Source organism: Poeciliopsis prolifica, unplaced genomic scaffold (genome assembly GCF_027474105.1).
Source record: "Poeciliopsis prolifica strain line A6 unplaced genomic scaffold, Auburn_PproV2 SCAFFOLD013, whole genome shotgun sequence".
NCBI classification, from domain to species: domain Eukaryota; kingdom Metazoa; phylum Chordata; class Actinopteri; order Cyprinodontiformes; family Poeciliidae; genus Poeciliopsis; species Poeciliopsis prolifica.
In genome coordinates, this window is record NW_026562388.1 from 587,582 (window position 1) to 604,734 (window position 17,153).

Below are 17,153 nucleotides of genomic sequence, written 5' to 3' on the forward strand. Positions count from 1 at the left end.
AGTTCAGCCAGGCTTGATCAAGAGTCATTGGCTTTCCATCTGGACTTTGACTAGGCCATTCTAATAATGCTTTGATCATGACTGTCAGGTTAATTGGTCTCTCTAAATTCTCCCTAGGTGTGTGTGTGTGTGTGTGTGTGTGCCTGGTTGTTTGTCCTGTCTGTCTCTGTGTTGCCTGCGGCAGACTGGCGACCTGTGCAGGGTGAACCTCGCCTCTCGCCTGGAACGTTAGCTGCAGATAGACACCAGCCCCTCCCGACCCCACTAGGGACAAGGGTGTAAGAAAATATATGGATGGATTATAATGAGGAGGAATCAAGACAAATATGTTCATAATTGCCTTGTGTTCTAAAATCAAATATTTGTTTGTTTTGCCAAGTTTTACGCGACAACCCCAACGGCAGTGCGAAGTAAATTAGAGAACAAACCGCATCAGGATTTGATTATCAAAAGGCTTCAACTTCTTGTGGAGTTCCCTTCAATTAATTATCTAGAAATGGGAACTGCAGAGCTCAAGTGAGAGAAGCCAAAAAAACTAGAGGACAGCTATTACTTGTGCAATGTGGCTGTTTTCCTTTTTTTTTTAAATCTTTTTTTTTTGGCATTGTTGATAATGAGACAGAGGTTCACCTTCCGGTTGAACCGGGAACATCCGGCCAGAGATTAGCACGTTCATTTGGCAGGACATCTAAAATAATGTTCAGCTGTGAAAACAAAAACATCCCAGCAAAGCTGTTGGAAGCATACCCCAAAAAGATGTGCAATCTTTACATAAGGGTGGATAAGTTGTGTGGTTTGTCAAAACACATTTTGTCCCTTGACCTCCGTTCTTTTAGCAGAGTGTGATGTCACTGAGGAGGTAGATAACCCCAGCAACCATCTAAACTCAATCCTTGCAGCTCTGCATCCGTAAACTTCTCATACAGTGTCAGCTGGTAAAAGTCCAACCAGGACCCAACAGAAAAAAATTCAATTTAACCACTTTTTTTTTTTTTTAATGCAACCTTGTTTCCTTCACTGTAACCTGCAGCCAGAGGTGAAGGTCTGGGCAAGAGGAGAGTTTTACATTTTGGCTCAGCTCTGGCATCCCTGACTAATGTACAGTTCAGGGACAAATCTCCCTCAGGACGTTTAGGGTCAAAGCTTGAGAGACACTGGAGAAGAGACCCCAAGTTAATTGAATTCCTCCTCCCAAATGAATACAAAGCAGAAGAGACGCTTTGGCCTTGAAACCCAAACCTCCGTCTGTTTTCTATACCTGCCTGTCCTTTGTAGGGTCCTGTCTCCGGCGGTCGCCTGTCGTTTGCGGGGCAACACACAGCTGCGCATTGAGACACTCGGAGCAAATTAACGTAACGGTCATGTTTTATGACTGTGGGAGGAAGCCGGAGTACCCAGAGAGAACCCACATGTTCACTGGGACATTACAAGGTTTAAGGTGAATGCACCTGTTGGTGTCATGAAGCTGTTGCTTCACTTATTCTACTGTGACAGACTCCTGTTGATGTTGCTGTTTTACTTTAACTAGACGTGAGCTGTAGCAATCTGGATCACCCGATTGATTCGATTTTTTTAGGCAGACGTCGTTGCAGGAATCAATGTGACTAAAGATAAACGCACGGATGAGTTTCTCTAGGTCCATCGCTCTCTGTCTGGGTCACCATCCAGACAACAATACCTTGGATTGTTCAGTGTTGCCCAGCTTAACGGGGGGCTGCCATTGTCGTGGATTTTGTTCTATTGAACGTTTACCCAGAGGACTTTGAAGCAGCCAACAAAAGCTGGCCCATATACACGCTGGCGAATGAATGGGAAGGCATCATATGAGCCGCGAAGAAATCCACCAGCATGCATGGGAAGTGGGATTCATCAGTGTTCATCACGGAGACAAGATGAATGAAGGCGACAGCAGTGGAAATGGCTCGGATACCTGTTATCAAAACTGACGCATTGGACTTGCTGTAAAGTTGAGTTTCATTGGGAAAATGAAGTAAAAAATAAAAAAGGTTGCATTTGGTGCGAGCAATTAAGGTTCCATTGTCTTGTCATGTTGATAATTAGTTTTCCTTTTTTTTTGTGGTTGTTGTTGCCTCATTCGGTGTAGCTTCACTGACCTGTTAAATGAGGGCAGAGGGATGCGGGGGGGGCAAATTAGACGATTATTTTTAACAGCTTCCCCACAGAGGACAGCTCATAACGACGTGGGAGCACGCCGCAGCCGCAGCGCCGCTCCCGGCACAACGTTTCGGTCTGTTTTTCCTCCATCTTGCTGTCTGAGTGAAACTTTGCGCGCCGGTTTGGACAAAGCGGGTCTTTTCAGGCGGGAAGATGCCGGGGACGAAGGAACGGGAGAAACTGGCCGAGGTCATCGGTCAGTGGAACAGCGACAGACTGGACTTGTTTGAGATCAGCCAACCTGACGAGGTGAGATGAGTCAGGATGTCACAAAAAATACCTTCAAACAACAAAACCACCGTTTTATCTTGAGCTGTTAAACTCGTGCTACTATATTGATCGCAGGATTATTCAAGTAATTATGCTATTGTTATTTGAAAAAAACTTAAAATAGAACATCTTGATCCCAGTTTTCATTCAATTGAAACGAGACGAATCAGTGCATAAGGTGTATTTCTTTAATTTTCTCTCTGTAGGACAATAAATTATATTTTATTCCATATTTTATTGTGTAATTGCAAAAAATTACATGACTAGATTAGATTAGATTAAATTCGATGATAAATATTTTTTGCCAAAAAATAAACGAATCAAGTGGATTTCAGAGGGCCTTCGTTTAGACAGGTTAAAAAACGGATTCTGACAGACTGGACGTGTTTTGCATCTTCAAGTTAAATCCTATTCTACTGACATATCTTAAATATTTCTGATTCGATGATAAATATTCTGTTTTTCCATATATTTAATTCCTCCTGTACTTCCAGTCGCATCCTGCCAAAGAGTTGCGTCTCTCTCACATTTTTCCAATCTAACTTGAGAAATTTGTTAAGATCTTCTCAGATATGTAATCATTAACTGTATGAATGCATCAGTGATATATGATTGTATTGCTGCTTTTCTCCAAACCCCCCCACACCCCGGAAACAAACTCAGAGGCCTTCAAGTAAAAGCCGGATCAGATCCTGAGACGAAATGAAACAGATTTGGCCTTGATCGCTTCAATGGATGTTTTAAAAGCGACCTTTCGGGGGCTTTTCAGTGACCCTCTGTGTTCTGACAGAACTTGGCATTTCATGGCGTGATCCGCTTCTCCTTCGAGGATCACCGAGAAGAAGGCAGCGTGGCCACAAAGTGCCTGCGGGTTTGCAGCAGCCTGACGACTCGCGAGGTCATCGAGACGCTGTCAGAGAAGTTCAGGCCGGATATGAAAATGCTGTCGACAAAATATTCTCTCTACGAGACCCACGCAGATCAAGGTGAGAACGCCATTCTGGTGGTAACTTGCTCCTGGATAACCGAAGCTGCTGACTCTGCTGTTCCTACGTGGACATGCATGTTTTAAGTCCCCACAGCAATAACCAATAAACTCCTGAATTGAGCCGGTTGCTTTGCTAATGGATTAATAATTCATTTATCTTCCAGCCTCTAAGATAGTTGCTTGTGGTGAAGTTATGACAGATGTGTACACACCTGCAATCTCTTCATTCGTCTGCTTTGAGATGAATGAATGTCTGATTATGTCTGATCTCACGCTACACTGTGCAGACGCTCTGTCTGCACAGATTAGATTCAACAAAACAACATGCTGCTCCAAAAGTAGTTCTGAGTGCTACACACAACGAACTGGTGATCTTATTTATTATTCATCACCTCTTTAATATATATGACCAGTTTGGTGATGTCATCATGTAACAACTTTTGTTTTTGTTGTCTGTTTGTGTCATGAGGTGCTAATGCTGAGATGTTCTACTTTAGTTCTTTGCTTGGTCTCTTATCTTTTGTTCTGTATTGTTCTCTGGTGTTTAGGAGTGAGAGAATGAACAACCAGGCTGCACTGTGAAAACCAGACTCCTTTTATAAATACCATCTTATTATAATTGGAATTCATGTAGCAAAGGCAAGAGTCAAAGCTGTCCTTTCCCCATTTTTATTTATTTTTTCTTCTCGTGCATAAGAGCGTAAGTTGGACCTGGACGAGAGACCTCTGGTCGTACAACTGAGCTGGACCTCGGACAACCGAGACGGGCAATTTGTGCTCAAAAAGGACCAGGAGAAGCCGGATGTAAGCCTTCAAAAATAATAAAAGCTTCAATTAAATATTAGGAAAACATTCACCGATAAAAGATTTGCTGCTAAACCTTTGACCTGCTTATCCAGATTTGATCCAATGTTAATTTCTACTTTTATTATAATTAGCTTTGAGAAGCGCTACCCTGGATCCGACTTCCAGGGACAAGAGCTGGAAATCATCTGTTTCATCCCTTGTCCACCTCATTAAGAAACTGTTTAAACTTCTGCTCATTTGCACATATAGCCATCATACATACGCTACCAAACCTCTCCACTCATGTGTTTATTCATAAAGGAAAGTTATCATGTGAAAGAAAAGGGAGGCCTTCTTCAAACCTTCAAGAGGACGCTGTCAAGAAAAGGGAAAAAGAAAGAGGAAAGCCGAGCCAGCGGAGCTGAGAGGCCGTCAGAAGGCGAGGATGGGTAAGTGCTCACTTTTTGTCTGTTCAGACGATCAGAATAACATATTCTGGTTTGAAATCGACGCCCAGACCAGCTGAAGATCTGCTGAACAACAGCGACCGCTCGTCCAGCCTTGACCCTCTGAGACGTTGCAAGAAGAAGAAAAGAAATCAGGTTCCTGAAGGTGACGTGAGCGGAAGATACGTCCCCATTTGTTTCACGAGGGAAGTTTACTCATTTCACCTTTAATCCACTCAGACTCTTCAGATCAGTCTGGATTACCGGTTAGAGTAAAGATCTGTGACGACGGTGAGTCTGAGTCACGACCTCTGAAAGCGTTGCTGCTGCTGCTGCTGCTGCTGCTGCGTGTTTGTGATGTTGTCCTCCTGCCCCCTGCCGGCGCCTCGTACATTTCAGCCGAGGAGCCCTTCCTGTCCGCAGTCATAAATTACACCAGCAGCTCCACGGTTCACTTCAAGCTGTCCCCCGCTTACATCCTCTACGCTGCGGGTCGCTTCGCCCTGCGGCGTCGGCGCAGCGGAGGCTCTCCGTCTTCTGCAAGCACGCACCCCGTAACGTCAGTCACAAACAAAATGGCGGCCGTGATGGGAAAGGTCATCCAGGCGAGTTCATGAAAGCCTTTGCACGTTTGTGGTTTGTCAGCCTCTTCCTGTTTGGTTGGTTTGATCTGTTTCCAATCTAAAACGGCGGAGAAGCGTAAAGCATTTTACCCAGAATTCACTTGTAGAATTTAAATACATTGGCTTGTTGCCACGTCATCAACTTAAATTTCGCCAAGTTCCTACAAAAAATGGCCTAAGCTTTTTTATTTTTTATTGTTGTTGTTGCCAAAAGTAAATTGGGCAAATAAATGAATAAATAATAATCACCACTATCCATGACAATTTGATAAACACATACAGACAATTTCAAAGACAATAGAGAGTAATAGTAATTGTTTCAAACTAATTAAAAACCGTTTCAGATATGCATTACATACCATTATACATTTGTATAGAAATTGAATACTAGATGCAGCATTAATCATGACTGTAAAATACAGTTTTGTTAACAATCTTCGGACAGAAAGCCTTCTTACCTCTAGAATCTGATTTTAAGACATTTTAAAACATTTACTCCATGGCTTAAGAACAATTCAATTAGATATTGTAATGTTTCGATTCAGTTGACTAACTTTTCATCTCAATCAACCAACGTTTGAAGGGCTTTCTCTTTGTCTATGGTAACAAGCATTTTACATTGACTTGATCTAAGTGATCTAAGTTTCTAGCGTCTGACCCTGTCAAGTAAACAATCAAAATAAAAAATAAAAACAATTCGAAAGTAGCAAAATCTCACAGTTGAACATCTGCAAGTTTCCTGAAACCAACCGGCTGCTGTGATTGGGCTTCGCAGAGGCAGCGGGGCGTCGCCGGGGCTCTCGCCTTCTGGTTGGCCAATTCCTCGGAGCTGCTGAACTTTCTGAAGAACGACAAAGACCTCGGCCCGCTCACCGAGCAAAGCCAGCTGGATCTGTCCCGTCAGGTGCACAGCGCCTACAGGTACGGACACTGACCTCTGACGCCACAGGCTTGTCGTTCTGCGAACAATATACACCAACAGGAAGCATTTATTGTTGCAAAAGAAAATTTTTCTGAAGCGATTTCACACTTTGAGCAGCTGTATAGTAATGTGTGCATTTACTGATGATCACAACGCGGCTTCGTCAACGTAACAAAAGAGGCCGGTGTTGTGTTTTCTGAAAGAATGGCCACAGAGTGAGCATCTGTGGGGGGACAAGGAAGGGGCCTAAAACTAGACCATGAGGAACGCCATGATGAAGCTGCATGTTGACTCATCAGAGGCCATTTTAAGATTTTTTTCTTGCTTCACCAGAGTGTAACTCCTTAAACAGATCACATTTTAACAACAATAACATTAACAGAGCCTTGTATTAAATACCAACATGTGTCTTTTGTTTGTAGCTTTCTGCTCCATTGCCTACAGAGCGAGTTGAGGAAACACCTACCATCTTTCCTCAGTGATCCTGAGCGACACGGCGTTCTCCCGGCCGGCATAGGCACGTTTTAAAAAACATTAATCGATCAAACTAGACAAGTCAACAGATTAAGACCTTACGACGTTGTGACGTGTCTCGGTCTGACCGCAGAGATGGTGTTGGACACCTTGATGAACGGCATGTCTCTTCTGCGCCGGTGCCGCGTCAACCCGGCCCTCACCATCCAGCTCTTCTCGCAGCTCTTCCACTTCATCAGCGCCTGGCTGTTTAATCAGCTCATGGCGCCAGAACCCGGCGCGCCGGGCCTGCGCTCTCACTACTGGGGGGCCGCACTGCGTCAGAGGCTGACCCCCATCGAGGCCTGGGCGGAGAGGCAGGGCCTGGAGCTGGCTGCAGACTGCCATCTGGGACACATAACGCAGGTCAATATGTCAATTTATTATTATTATTTATTTTATTTTTTTTAACCATGGCTGATTCTGTCCTTGGATGCTAAAATAGTATTGCCTGGCTTGTTACTAGGCGACCACGCTCCTGACAATGAATAAGTACTCGGCGTCGGACGCTGAGGACATCCAGACTTCCTGTTTCAAGCTGAACTCGCTGCAGCTGCGCATGTTGATGGACGGGTACATGTACGGACCCGGCGAGCCTCAGATCCCCCCGGTGAGTAGTCCTCCACTTCACTGACCCACACCACCCACAGATGTCACCGTCAAAAAGGACAAGGTTTGTGTTTTTCTGTTTTGTCAGACTGAAAAGAAAAACGTAAAAGGTTTCGAGGGAGGGTTTTTGAAACTGGCCAAAGGTTCTGGCTGTGCTCATTGATTTAATAGCATGAATAATTAATAGTTGCAATGACCGATGTAATGATGCATAATTCATGAAGGACATCAGTGCTTTGGCTTCGAGTGGACAACTTGTGCGGTTTCCTGCTGAAAGTATTCACACCCCCTGAATTTCCCCCACATTGTGTAAAATTACAGCCTCCTATTTTCTTTTTTTAGGATTAAAGTGTCAGACTAACACAAACATGTGCAAAGCAGCTGAAAAAATATGACTTTAAGCGCTTTTTTCTTTTCCTTTTTGCTAATAAAATCTGAAAAGTGTGGGGTGCATTTACTCTGACAGTTCACAATAAAGGCCAGTGAAACTAAATGTCTTCAGAAGGATAATAGACACACTTTTGTGTAATTTTATCCCAAAATAAATGTTTTGCTAAAGCCTCAGAAAATTTTACGCTGCAGACCTTCCTCATTGAGAAGCACGGTGGTGGCAGTATTATGCTGTGGGAGCGTGTTTCATCACCAGGGGCAGGGAGGCTGGGCAAAACTGATAGAGAAGTAGATGAAACTGAAACATATCCGTATGTATATTGGCCTAGTCAAAGTCCAGACCTAAACTCATTTGCGAATACTTCTCATCCAGTTTGACTGAGCCTGAGTATTTTGCGAAGAGGATTGGGCAAGAAATTCATGATCCAGACGTGCAAAACTGTAAAGAAACATTCTTGGCAAAAATGTCTAAAACCTGGTTTAAATATACATGCACACCACACTTTTCAGATTTTATTTTCATACTGCTTTGATTTTGATTGTCCTTCTGTTTCATAATGATGCGTCAGACTGGTGTGACATGGCAGAGCCGCTACTCACATCTGTTCTGATGTCACATCTCCATATACGGATGTCAAAGGTCACGGTCATCCTCAGTCTCTCGCTCAGAATCAGCACAGGTGGTTTGGACGTGGCATTCGCGTCGACTCTTTCTTGACGTGTCCTCCCGATGCAGGACTTGACGGATGCCGTGGCGGCGGCCGCCGAGGCCTCGGCCGGTCATCTGATTGGCAGCGAAGGCGGCGAGCTTCGGCTCACGGAGAGCCTCGACCTGCTGCTGCCTTTCCTGCTGCCGCAGGGAGGATACTCCTGTGAGACGCTGAGAGGAGTCCCTCAGGGTTTCAGAGAGTTTCTGGAGCCACTCTGTCAGACAGGTGGGAGAGACCTTGGATTCAGACGCCGGAGTTGGAGCGTACTTCACGCTGAACATATCAGTTGCGTCATTCTCCGTCTTGCAGGTCTCTGCAGTTTGACGTTTGAGGCTCATTCCCAAGGAGACTGGACGGCGCATTTTACCGAAAACACACACACCGATGGGGATTTATACTTGGTAAAGAGAACAGAGACACCAGATATTTTATGTTTTAATAGGGATGTAACCAGGGGTAAAAGGAGGCGGGTATGGTCAGCTTTGCAAAAACTTTTTTTATCAGCACAGAAACTGGTGACATAAATGCTATATATAATTGCTAAATTACTAAAATTGTCATAGTACCCCCAAGAATTTAAAACTACTTTCACCCCTGGCTGTAACTAATGGTTATTTTAGTAATCGATTAATCTACCTTTTAAACTCACGATCAGTTGATTAATTGTGTTTTATCTGCGTTTTATGAATACTGTACAGCACTTTGGTGCTGTTAATATCTGTTTTTAAAGTGCTTTACAAATAAAACTGACATTGACATAATTGGATTTCAAAAAATTGGCACATTCTGTAGGCGCTTAAGCATTGCCTGTAGAATATTAGAAATAAACAAATTATTCAAGTCATGTTTTGAGTAAGAAAGTAAAGAGTTTATTGCCTAAAATGCAATAAACATAGCAGTCCTTGACTATAGGCTTGATCGTTCACAGCAAAGGATATTACAAATGCAGAGTAGTAATAATCTGTCAATTATTATTAGTATTATTTTTATTGAAATGATTATCAGCTACCAAAATAACTTAAAAGGAGTATTTTTTACCTGGTCAATCTAAAACTAAGCCACTTGCAAATTTTTTTCTACAGATTTAACTGAATTACTGCTTTCACTGTGTTGTTCTCTCAGCAAATTTTTGAGTCTCTACTCTCCAGTTAAAGGTTAATCGATTACTATATTAGTCGACAATCATTTCAACAATCGATTAATCGCGACTAATCCAACCAATCACTCCAGCCCCAATTTTTAAACACAGACTTATGCTTCTTTTGCGTATCTTTCTCCGTAAAGGCAGCGCACAGGCAGCCCGAGGTCGAGAGCGTCACTTTGCACAAACCTCTGAATAGCGGGATGGGAGTCAGTATTGTAGCAGCCAAGGTGAAAACAGTTTAGCGACAAAAACCTTTTACGATGGAGCGACTCAGTGAGTGAACACCCTGTGACGTTGTTCCACAGGGGGCAGGCCGGAGCGACCTTGGGATCTACGTCAAATCCGTGGTCAAGGGAGGACCCGCCGAAATGGTCAGACTGTGACACTTTTCACATTCGGCTTTCTTTTTAACAAGTCAATAAATGAAGACGTGTCTTTGCTGTGTTCAGAGCGGTAAGCTGGCAGCCGGAGATCAGCTGCTCAGTGTGGACGGTCACAGCCTGGTCGGACTCAGCCAAGACAGGTAGATGATAGCAAGGAGGATGCAAGGGTTGATTCATGATTTACACCAGTGGTTCACAAAGATTTTCTGGGCTATGGATTACAATAAAATCCCCCCTCACACAAAAAAATCAACTGAATTCTTTTATTCTTTTACTCATTTAGCGCGGCGGCCATCATGATGGGCACCGGCCCCGTCGTCAGCTTACAGGTGGAGAAGTTTGCGGCGAGTCGCCGAGGTCTCAGCAACCTGCTGAACGAATCGTCTCCGGAAAACGAAACAAGCAGCCGCCGTTTAAGACTGGGTAAGGATTCCTCAGCTCCACGCTTTCTTTCTTCATTTTTTGTTTTTGTTTTTTACATTTCAGGACCTGATTTGAACCTTTTGTTGTCTCAAAAGATGCCGTTTCCACACTGCACTGCGACACGGATCTCAGCCCTTCAGAGAGAAACCACGGAGGCCGCAAACGTAACAAAGACCAGAGGATGCAGAAATACCGACAGTTTTACCGCTCCAACCCCAACGTGACCCGTGGGTGACCTTTTTGTTTATGACTTTTTAGCTGCTGGGCCTTTTTTCAGCTCCGCATTTGTTTGCTCTCTCTTTGCTCCAGCTGCCTCTTGCCCGGAGGACGGAGGTGACCTCTTTGACCCCGGCGTGAGAGGACACGGCTTTTCATCCGTTTCCAGCGACAACCTCTGCGCTGATGTGAGAATTTTAGACGTTGAATTGTCTAGTTTGCTCCCCTTTACAGTCTCACAGTTGTTTGCTACTTTCTTCCAGACGCATCCCAGAGAATACCTGACGCTGCCAAACCCCAGGTCCAAGAACGCTTCTGTTTCTGAGCCCAAGCGGCCGACACAACCGTTCAATATGGCCATGACACCTTCAAGTGAGCAGAGCGACAGCAGGAGAGGCTTCATGGTATGTTGACACAACTCTTTGACAAGAACACTTCCGAGCTCTTGTTTTTCACATTCTGAAGGACATAACAAACCTGAATGTGTCTGATCGGGATTTTATGCCAAGAAACGTCCAGAAAACGGCAAAACAACCAAATCAAGGCTAAAAACCAGGGGGAGGATAAATATTTTTGAGTGAACAGCATTATTATATTATATCGCACTATGAGCCCACTCAGCCACCGTAGAAGGCCGTCTCAGCCAGTGTGTGTATTGAGAAGAAGCCAGGCAGCTAAGCTACATGCTCATACCTAATTAATTAACTAATTAGAGTTACTTTATATACACAAACCCGTTTTTGTTGAAACATAAACCGATGGAATTGGATATAGTAGGAAAACTTACGGTGTTATGTGAAACACATGTTCTATTTGTTCTGTTTTTCTCTCATCAGTCGCATCATTTGAACAGAATCTGTGAACCGTTTGAATAGAAAAACTAGGTCCTGAATTAAAAAATAGTTTCTGAATCGATTCATTGATATGGGCATCGAGTTGCGTCTTCGCTACAAACCAATGCGTTGGATTCATAACAGCTGGAACATGGGTCAACATGTTTCGTGTGCTCGATGATTTTGATGATGGCTTTTGACAAAGTCGCAGTTTAAAGCGCTATTACCAGGTGACGCACTTTAAACTGCCCTGTGGCTGAACTGCACAAATAAATCTGCGTTCAGGTGTGTGAATCTCTGTTGAAGTCTCTCTGTCCTCCCATGCAGCGTCACGCCGTGTCTCAGGAGAGTTTGTGCGCAGACGCCGGAGGCCCCCTGCTGGACCAGAAGCAGGACGCGCGCGCGCAGAGGAGCCAGTCCACAAATTTCTGCCGATCCGTTTCTGCGCTCTACATCCACAGAGAGCCGCCCCCGGCCGGCGTCTGGAGGAACCCGTTTTCGCAGCAGGCCACGCCTACGCCGTCGGTCCGGCCGATACGCATCGACATCCCCGTCACCAGAGCGGGCGGCGCGCAGACAAATCCTCCTCTCATCACCTTCCAGCAGAGCCCCTCTGTGCTGAAACGGCCCCGGGAAGCCAGCGAGCAAATAAAGAGCTCCCCAAGCCCAGGGTGTCCATCATCAGCGGCCACGGCGCCGCTCCAGCCCTCGGGTCTCTGGCAGCAGCAGAGGTCAGAAAAACCCCGAGTGTGCATCACTCCGACGAAGCACGTTTCCTTCCAGGAGCCTCCGTCCGAGCGGAAGGGCTCGGGGCCGGGGGGCCAGAGCGACCCCCGGGTTCTGCTGCGTGACCCCTGGAGGAGGGAGGCCCAGGAGGCGCTGGAGAAGCAGCAGAGGCTGGAGGCGGTGGAGCGGCTGGAGAGGGAGGCGCGGCGGCTCCGAGCCAAGGAGCAACGGAGCGCCGAGGAGGACGACAGGCTGCGGAGGCTGGACCTGGAGTGGAGGTTTCAGAAGAGGGTGCAGGAGATTCAGCAGAGAGGAGAGGAAGAGGAGGAGGAAGAGGAGGATCTGGACGTCATGGTGATCCTGCAGCAGCTGGACAGAACGTCGGAGGTTCAGTGGATTATGTAAAATCCACTCTACGTCGTCTTGTGACGCTACGCTTGATTCTTTCATGCTTGAGAAATGCTTTACTCTCCATGGCAGCCATCCTGCCATGCAAAACGTCCCAAGATGCAACGTGAACTTCTTGCAGTGGCTGACGTGGACCCAGGCGGCTCCATCAGCGACTTTTATGGCGGTGTGAGTGGTCCAAAGCACTTGAAACGGTCCCGTTGACCATTTCAGAGACGTGTGTAAGAATTTTACACCACCATTGTCACTGGATATTTTCCTGGGGACGCACCCTCTACAGATCATGTCTCTAAGCAGGTTTTTTTTTTTGCTACCGTCTGTGCAAAGACCTAACAATATTTTTGTCTTTTCCACCTGTGTGAGCTCAATGAAATCTATCATTAAATGTTGAAATGGAGCTGTGGTTTGATTCTGTGCTCCTCTGTGATGCATTTTTATTCCTTTTGAAACATTCTTTACAGAATGAAACCATTAGTTTATTGTTCAGTTGGTAAAATGTTTTTTTTGTTTTGTTTTCAGCCCTTGAGTTAATTTCACTTTATGATTTTGGACCACGCAACCAAAACTTTGGACTCCCCTGTTCTACCGGCTGAACATGGTGTCATTTCTCACATCTAGATCAAGATCGAATCCGTCGGAAACGTCACGAGGGAACCAAACGAGGAGGGAATCAGCGTTCCTACGAGCAAGAAGGAAAACCAGGTGAATATTAAAGGATCGTTCAAAAGGTGGTTTTATTTTAAATGATAAAAATAGCATTCTTTTATGTTTTCGGCAGATCACAGAGAAAATGGACTGAAAGCGGCGTCAGATGAGTGAGTTTAGGGTCCAGAGCATGTTCAGCATTCACAAACGCTAAGAAATAAAAAAAAAAATCATCCCTGAGTTGTAAATTCTCACACCTGATACATAAAACTTGCTTGTGAATGTGGAAACCACTCATTTCAAGTATTCGCGTGGTTTTGAGTCAGCAGGATGCAAAACCCTCTGAATAGAAGTAAATAATAATAATAATTTCTGGTTGCATAACATGCAGATTTCTGTGAATTTTAATAGGGTTTTACGTGACAAAAAGTGACTCAACAAAATCCGACTAAAACATATTCAAGTTGCTGGTTGAAAGGTGACAGAATTTGAAACAATGAGCGCTTTTCTAAGGTGCAGTACAACAAAGAAGGCAGGGTGTGTGTCTTTAAAGCCAGAAACGTTTGCCCCAGTAACGCCAACATCAGAATTAGTGATTCATTTCAATTTAATACAACTTTTGACACACACTCCCTCACTCTACATCTCATTTTCAAAACGCTGAGTGCGTCCAGTTCCAGTGCGGACATAATTTCGCGCTCGCCGTCACAGGAATGCTACTTTGTGCGCTGGTAGAACTGCACCACAGCTTTCTCTTGCTCCTGGGTTTCGATGGAGCCGGGCCGGATCCTGCGGATCTCTGCGATGGCGTCGGACCCGGACATGTCCCTGCTTTTCACCAGGTAGCAGGCCAGCATGGTGCCCGTCCTGCCGTGGCCGTGCATGCAGTGGACGGCCACGCCCTGGAGACAAAACGGCAAGACATCGTCAAACGACAGGCAGTGTTCACACCCTGCTTTAAGTTCCTGGAATTAGGTAATCCCAGGAACTAAAGCAGTTCCTGCTTTAGTTTTGCTTTAGTTCCTGGGATTACCTAATTCCAGGAATTAGGATTACCTAATTTCAGCGGTTGTTTTTACACAACAGCTGTAGCTGTTGCTGGTTTCTACCTGTAAACCTATATATATATATATATATATACACATATTGCATTGTATGTTGCTCCCCCTCCCACAACCATATGTTTGATGTTTTTACTCCTAGCACCGCCTTTAAATTGGCTGTATGGTTTTTATCTTTTTGTCATGGGAAAGCATGTGGCTTTCCCATTTTTTTTATGCCCGCTCTGTTACAAATCCTAACTTTTTTGCAGGGGATTAACTCAAAAATGTACAATATTTTCCAAGAACAAGCCACAAAGTGAAATATTTTTAATGCGAATGAATAGAATAATTATGTAAATTTCTATGCGTTAGCTACTCCTTTTTTGTTTTTGTTTTTTTGGAGCAATTGAAGTTAAAAGCACAAACTGGCACTCTTCATCATGACATGTTAAAGTGCAAGAAAGCAAATTTCTAGAAATTCTCTCTCTGTGTTTTAGAAAAACACAGAGAAATCATTTCTCAAGTCAAAAGTCAACTAACTGGACCCCAAACGCTGGATGTCCTGACCAAACCTCGATCAGCTCCGCTCTTCCAGAGTCGCGATCTGAGCGCCTACCTCTCCTTTGGCGTTGGCTCCTTCCACGATGGAGAGAAACTGATCGATCTGACTGGGAGAAGGAGGCGTGAAGTCCGCTATCTTGATGTGGTGAAGCTGGAGCTCTGGGCAGGTGTCGTGGTTCGGTGGCTTCCTCTCGCACAGACAGACGAGGTGTCTGACTCCGTTGTCCAGCAGGTAGCGGTATTCGCTCGGCATCCTGGGCATGGCCAACCCGGCCAGCTTCTTGGGTTCGACCCAGGAGAAGTTGTGTGGAGGGGACGAGGCCATGACCCGTCTGGGGAGAGAGAACTGTGCTTCTGTTTCCCTCTGGTGAAATTCAGCGACCTATTATATCAACACAGTGTTTCCTGGATGAGCGTGACCTCACACATTTACTGCTGTAAATGACAGTCCAGTAAATGGGCGTGTCCGAGTCATTGATCACAAGTGTGTGTCAGTGTGTTTTACTGGGAAAGCAATAAAACGCTGCAATATCCTAGTCCTTTCGTTCCTTACATGACAAAATGTGATAAAAACAGTTTTTAAGGCACCAAATATCGATGTTATAAACCGTGTTTAAAATATAAATACACGGGTGAGATCCAAACAGTCCTGTTATTTGCAGAAGTTTGTAGAAAGTAAACCACAGACAGTACAACCTGTGTTTTTAATGTTTTCTGAGAATGGATTTTCATTCAACAGTCAAACTGAATGTTAAAAAAAATGTTAATATGAGTGACGTGCTTATTACCACGGCCATCTATGAACAAGATACATCTGACCGTAAGACGCACAGAGCAGGAAATGAGACCAAAACACTGGAAACTAAATAGAAGCATGTAGCTTAGCATTAGCAACGCGACGAAGCTAAGTGCACAACTTAGCTTTATTGTCATGAACAGACTGCAGCAGCTGCTGCAGTCTGTCGGCGTACAAAGTACGTTCAGGTTTTGTTCGTACTGAGCGAATACGGCATGAAACAACACAATGACTTACAGGTTATGTGACAACAAAGCGGGTTGCTGTGCGCCGAGCTCCTGCTAGCTGAGCTAACTGTTGGTCCCCTGAGCAACACGGTCCTAAATAATAAAGTTTAACAACGTAATGCGGGTGTCTAACGCAATCCCTGTACGTTGTCTGTTTGCGGTTATAGGTGCAGCAGCAACAGCATTGATTTGATCACTGTGACAAACACTTAGCATAATAAAGTAGGGAGAGAAGTAACCATATCGGTTTTTATCGGACATTTCGCCGCACTGACAGCCATACAGCGATTCTTTATTATCATTATTATTATTTTTAATCACTACTAGGTCTTCTTATATCAATACATACCAACTGTATCAGCAGATATCTGTGTTTGTGATGTTTATAAGTCTCCACGGCTGGCTGGCATGTACATGTCAGGATGGCCGAGCGGTCTAAGGCGCTGCGTTCAGGTCGCAGTCTCCCCTGGAGGCGTGGGTTCGAATCCCACTTCTGACAAATACTTTTTGATTCGGTTGTATTGTTAAAATGGTTCCTCAAAACACGCTGCCCTGAATGTTTCGATGGTCGTTTTGCTTTAATACACCTCATAGCAATCCAACAAAAACCTGTGGAGCAGCTGTCATGTGAAACTACTTCTGGTGAAGTAGGAAGAGTATCTGAAACGTGCAGGACAGTGTGAAACATTTGTAAAGAGTAATTCTGAATATGCAAGGAAAGGTACTTTACATGTGACTTAAAAGAAGATCATGGAAAGTTTTATTTTGCTCTGAAAAATTATTTTAGAGCGAGAAACCCTTCTTTTCTAAAAGGAACAAGCCTCTTGTGGTGTCACATGTGTCATGAGGAAATTAATCTTGAGCTTGTCATCTGGATGCTTATTTCTCTCCCCCCCCATCTTTTTCCTATGCGTTAATCAAATCTTGCTGATGCATGCATCTGCACTGCAGATTGTCATTGCCATCACTCCAGTCAACACAAGAGGGGAGAAGAGAAGTAAAAAAAAAAAATTCCAGTCACTTGGTAATTAGAAAGGCAGATGTTCTAGCAAGTAATATAACTAAATGTAATACAGTTGGAGTGATGCATATTTTATAATATGCATTGTACAATTTTCAGATTTATGAGAAGGAAGAGTTTTTATCTACTTGCATGTGGCCAGACTTGTAGGAGTCTGCTAATCAAGTTGCATAACACAATTTAGTGTAACCCAATTACGGATTATTGTCCATAATCCATGAGGAGTGCAAGTTTTGTGTCTGGCAGATAATAAAATACAAGGAATCACTGGAAGGAAAAAAAAAGATAAAAGATA

At 44.4% G+C, this 17,153-nt stretch overlaps 2 protein-coding genes and 1 non-coding gene across 6 annotated transcripts; 2 read left to right on the forward strand and 1 right to left on the reverse strand.

Annotated features, from left to right (window-relative positions):
- The first annotated feature begins 2,214 nt into the window (after positions 1–2,214).
- Positions 2,215–13,384, forward strand: LOC129365299 (afadin). Its single transcript, XM_055038431.1, has 23 exons — positions 2,215–2,424; positions 3,236–3,431; positions 4,131–4,237; positions 4,541–4,668; positions 4,737–4,831; positions 4,906–4,956; positions 5,065–5,270; positions 6,064–6,209; positions 6,633–6,727; positions 6,818–7,089; positions 7,190–7,333; positions 8,459–8,657; positions 8,742–8,833; positions 9,717–9,803; positions 9,882–9,947; positions 10,026–10,099; positions 10,243–10,382; positions 10,478–10,609; positions 10,692–10,786; positions 10,862–11,002; positions 11,759–12,560; positions 13,184–13,267; positions 13,344–13,384. Exons 1-23 carry the CDS (start codon positions 2,329–2,331, stop codon positions 13,382–13,384), a joined length of 3,489 nt encoding a protein of 1,162 aa, XP_054894406.1. The 5' UTR covers positions 2,215–2,328.
- dusp23b (dual specificity phosphatase 23b) lies at positions 13,275–16,306 on the reverse strand. Of its 4 annotated transcripts, none has more exons than XM_055038188.1 (3): positions 16,187–16,306; positions 14,870–15,196; positions 13,275–14,112 (listed from the first exon to the last, which is right to left on the reverse strand). In XM_055038188.1, the coding sequence occupies exons 2-3, from the start codon at positions 15,137–15,139 to the stop codon at positions 13,927–13,929; spliced, it is 456 nt and encodes a 151-aa protein (XP_054894163.1). In that variant the 5' UTR covers positions 15,140–15,196; positions 16,187–16,306; the 3' UTR covers positions 13,275–13,926. The 4 variants fall into 4 exon arrangements, with proteins under 4 accessions (XP_054894163.1, XP_054894166.1, XP_054894165.1 ...); XM_055038191.1 differs by having other exon boundaries at positions 14,870–15,146; positions 16,187–16,293; XM_055038190.1 differs by lacking the exon at positions 16,187–16,306 and adding an exon at positions 15,848–15,986 and having other exon boundaries at positions 14,870–15,146.
- Positions 16,254–16,336, forward strand: trnal-cag (transfer RNA leucine (anticodon CAG)). The gene has a single exon. It is a non-coding gene; the product is annotated as a tRNA-Leu (tRNA).
- Positions 16,337–17,153: the final 817 nt, after the last annotated feature.

What these genes read in the sequence shown, in the direction of transcription:
- dusp23b (XM_055038188.1), bottom strand. Translation starts at nt 15,139, where the DNA reads ATGGCCTCGTCCCCTCCACACAACTTCTCCTGGGTCGAACCCAAGAAG. An exon ending in GAGCCAACGCCAAAGGAGAG is followed by an intron (nt 14,113 to 14,869) that starts GTAGGCGCTCAG and finishes TTTTGTCTCCAG; the next exon opens with GGCGTGGCCGTCCACTGCAT.
- LOC129365299 (XM_055038431.1), top strand. Translation starts at nt 2,329, where the DNA reads ATGCCGGGGACGAAGGAACGGGAGAAACTGGCCGAGGTCATCGGTCAG. An exon ending in ATCTGGGACACATAACGCAG is followed by an intron (nt 7,090 to 7,189) that starts GTCAATATGTCA and finishes GCTTGTTACTAG; the next exon opens with GCGACCACGCTCCTGACAAT. An exon ending in GCGAGCCTCAGATCCCCCCG is followed by an intron (nt 7,334 to 8,458) that starts GTGAGTAGTCCT and finishes CTCCCGATGCAG; the next exon opens with GACTTGACGGATGCCGTGGC.